The sequence below is a fragment of the Poromitra crassiceps genome, assembly GCF_964638095.1.
Source record: "Poromitra crassiceps genome assembly, chromosome: 1".
Lineage (NCBI taxonomy): Eukaryota > Metazoa > Chordata > Actinopteri > Beryciformes > Melamphaidae > Poromitra > Poromitra crassiceps.
The window spans coordinates 108,704,161-108,707,006 of record NC_139623.1 but is presented as its reverse complement, the minus strand read 5'-3'; the positions used below and the strand labels follow the sequence as shown (position 1 = coordinate 108,707,006).

At 45.4% G+C, this 2,846-nt stretch overlaps 1 protein-coding gene across 1 annotated transcript in view; it reads left to right on the top strand.

Moving 5' to 3' along the window:
* Positions 1-1,376: 1,376 nt before the first annotated feature.
* Positions 1,377-2,846, top strand: part of efhb (EF-hand domain family, member B) — a gene marked incomplete at both ends in the record, with an annotated part of 29,255 nt that continues 27,785 nt past the window's right edge. Inside the window, 3 exons of the mRNA XM_083632411.1 lie at positions 1,377-1,397; positions 2,278-2,337; positions 2,470-2,613. Coding sequence (XP_083488537.1) covers positions 1,377-1,397; positions 2,278-2,337; positions 2,470-2,613 — 225 coding nt within the window. The remainder of the gene's footprint in view (positions 1,398-2,277; positions 2,338-2,469; positions 2,614-2,846) is intronic.

Below are 2,846 nucleotides of genomic sequence, written 5' to 3'. Positions count from 1 at the left end.
GCTGGACTTGGGCTTTGCCAGGAGGAAGCCTCACAACCCCGAGCTGCAGTGGTGCACAAAGTTAGCAGACTGGGAGGCAAACTGAGAGGGAACAAAGTTGGTCTGCAGATAGTGATTAAACTTTTCACAGACGCCTTCAATGTGGGGTACAAAGTGACTCACCCACAGCCTCTCCTTAAACCAGCGCTGTTGGGCAACGAGACAAGCCACCGTCCGGTCAAAGTGCCTAACCTTTTCAGAGAAACCGCCTCTTTCTGCGTTGATATGAACTCTGCCCAGCTGCGTGGGCTCCGGAACAGAAGCCTTGCCCTCCGGACCTACTAAGGGTGTTACGGGTGAGTGGTGGGCCCCTTTGGTCGTCGCCGGGGGCAGGTGGAGGTAATGGCCAGCTTGACCACAGTACAGGCAGCTCCGGGTGTTTAAACAGAGCTGCCTCTCCTCTGGGGTGATGTGAACTCTGTCCAGCAGCATGAAGCGACTGAGAGACAGAGGCAGTTAGGGGAGGACGAGGCAAGGTAGCAGGAGATGGAAAGGCGGAGGTTACCTTACTCGACTTCTCCCTCTGACGCGGTTGTCCAACCGAATGGCCAAGGTGATGAGCTCAAGTCCCTTGGGCTTGTTCCAGTAGACCAGTTCATCTTTGACTGCCTCAGTAGTGTTAATTTCGTCCACGAAAACTATGATGAAAAATGTTCATCGACTACCTTTCATGTAGCTACATATTGTATATATATAGGCTATACTCGATTTGATTGCACTTGCAACGTTGTGATTGTCTTTAGTTAGCTTCATGTCTGTTGGGCCAAAGAACAGGCAATAACAATGTCACTGTTGACCGACTCTGGACACTGGGCTGTTTAATCACTAAGAGACACATTATTTTAGATTGGAAGGAACGCAAACTAGGGATTCATGGCTGGAAGAATACCTGGACTTATTAAATATGGAACGGGCGGCCTGCCTGTTAAAATACTTTGATAAGGGTCTAGAGGACCACTGAGATGTTGTTCGCAAGTTCTTAACCTGAGTACGTAGTAGTTTATTTTTCCTTACATTGCCAGTATTGAAACCCTTGCTGAACATCTACACAGCATCTTTGGTGTTCAAATACCACTGTAGCCTATGCTACTATGGCAGGCTCAGGGTGACAGCCCCCCATCCCAATGATTTTTATTAATTGTATTTTTACATTTACATTACATTTTTAACTGTCTTGTCTGTTTTTGTAGTGTCCCTTTTTTATTCTTTTGTTGTGTTTAAAATGGTAAATAAAATAAAAATAAATATCAAAAAGAAGAAGACCTGGCCGCTACAATACGAGGGATCAGCCGAGCAGCATTTTGGAAAACAAACCGCGCCACTGGGTGGCAACGGCTATGGAGCCCAAGTGGCGCGAGGTGTGAGTGTCTGCTGTAGCCGCTTACTCTGTTTACACTTTAAAAACTGCGACAGTTCACACAATTTTAATACGACATGCATATATTATACATCAAACTCTTGAGCTAATTCTGCTCTCACTCAGAATGTCAAAATATAAGCGATGTGATGTAGCCTATGGTTTGAGATATTAACCTTTGTTTGACACAACTCATACTAGCTGACGCGGGGTTCCGCATTTCTGGGTGGCAAGTGACGTCATGCTCATTCGTCCTATTATAACTTGTGCCCGCCCCTAATTTGCATTGCCCACGGTGACGGCATTAAACGAGCGCAAACGCCTGAGTTGAGCTCATGCACTGTTGATCATGCGCAAATGATGCGCTTCTGGACAGAGCCAGTGATGTCTTATCCTTCTTTTTTAAGGTCCTTGTGAGAAGTCAGGAGGAACTTATGTTGCTAGGCAACTAGACGTAAGTTACAACTCTACGTTGGACTTTCCAGCGTCTAACCAACGACACATTGTAGTCAATGAATTAGCAAACACACAAGACAGAAGACAATTACAAGCTAGCTTGTTTGACTGTCAGGTGTTCGTTCAAGATGACTTTGACATACGGAAATACAACAACAAACACTTGGAAATACACCGATAGATTTCCGAGCATACCAAGGGTAAGAAGAACACAACGTTAGCTAGCTACAGTAGCTTACACCTGCTATTAACGCGAAAGCAAGTTCTGCCATCTAACCTCGACGCGAGACAGCCTGTTTCTCATTCTGAACGAGTGGCCAACGAGTGGAAATCTAATTCTGAGGCTATAGTCTGTCATCCAAACAGTTCAAATACCTTTTCAAGTTATTTAATCATTTACATTTGTACTCCTCTCATTCCACCAGGCTGGGAAACTGATACCTGTAGGAGACAGAGCTAAGACCTGCTTCCAAGAGATCCCCAGGGCAAGTGCATTGTGTGTGTGTGTGTGTGTGTGTGTGTGTGTGTGTGGGGGGGGGGGGGGGGGTTGATGTCCTTCTGACAGTCTTACAGGTGCATTCCTGGTCTGTCTCTGATATGTTATTTCCACCCTCTAGCCTCCCACCCCTCTGGTGGTTAGGAGGTTTCTGAATGACACTCGGCCACAGCCAGGAGCCATTAGAGTGCTACGAGGGAAGGCAAATGATCCGGATATTGCCACCACCTTAGTCCATGGCATCGTCACCAAATCTTCCCTCTCTGTGAGTACGAAACTAGAGACTTCTAGTTTAAACGGATACTATGCATGATTTTTGTGGACCCAAGTGAGATGAATGATAGGGTTATTGATCAATACCAATCAATAAACTATTAGCTTTCAAAACATGTTTTGGAATGAAAACCCCTTTCATTAGCTAATTTACTAATCTCTATTGTGAACTCTAATGTGACTTTACTATTTGTGTCAGTTACAGGTCACCATAGTTCAAGGGGG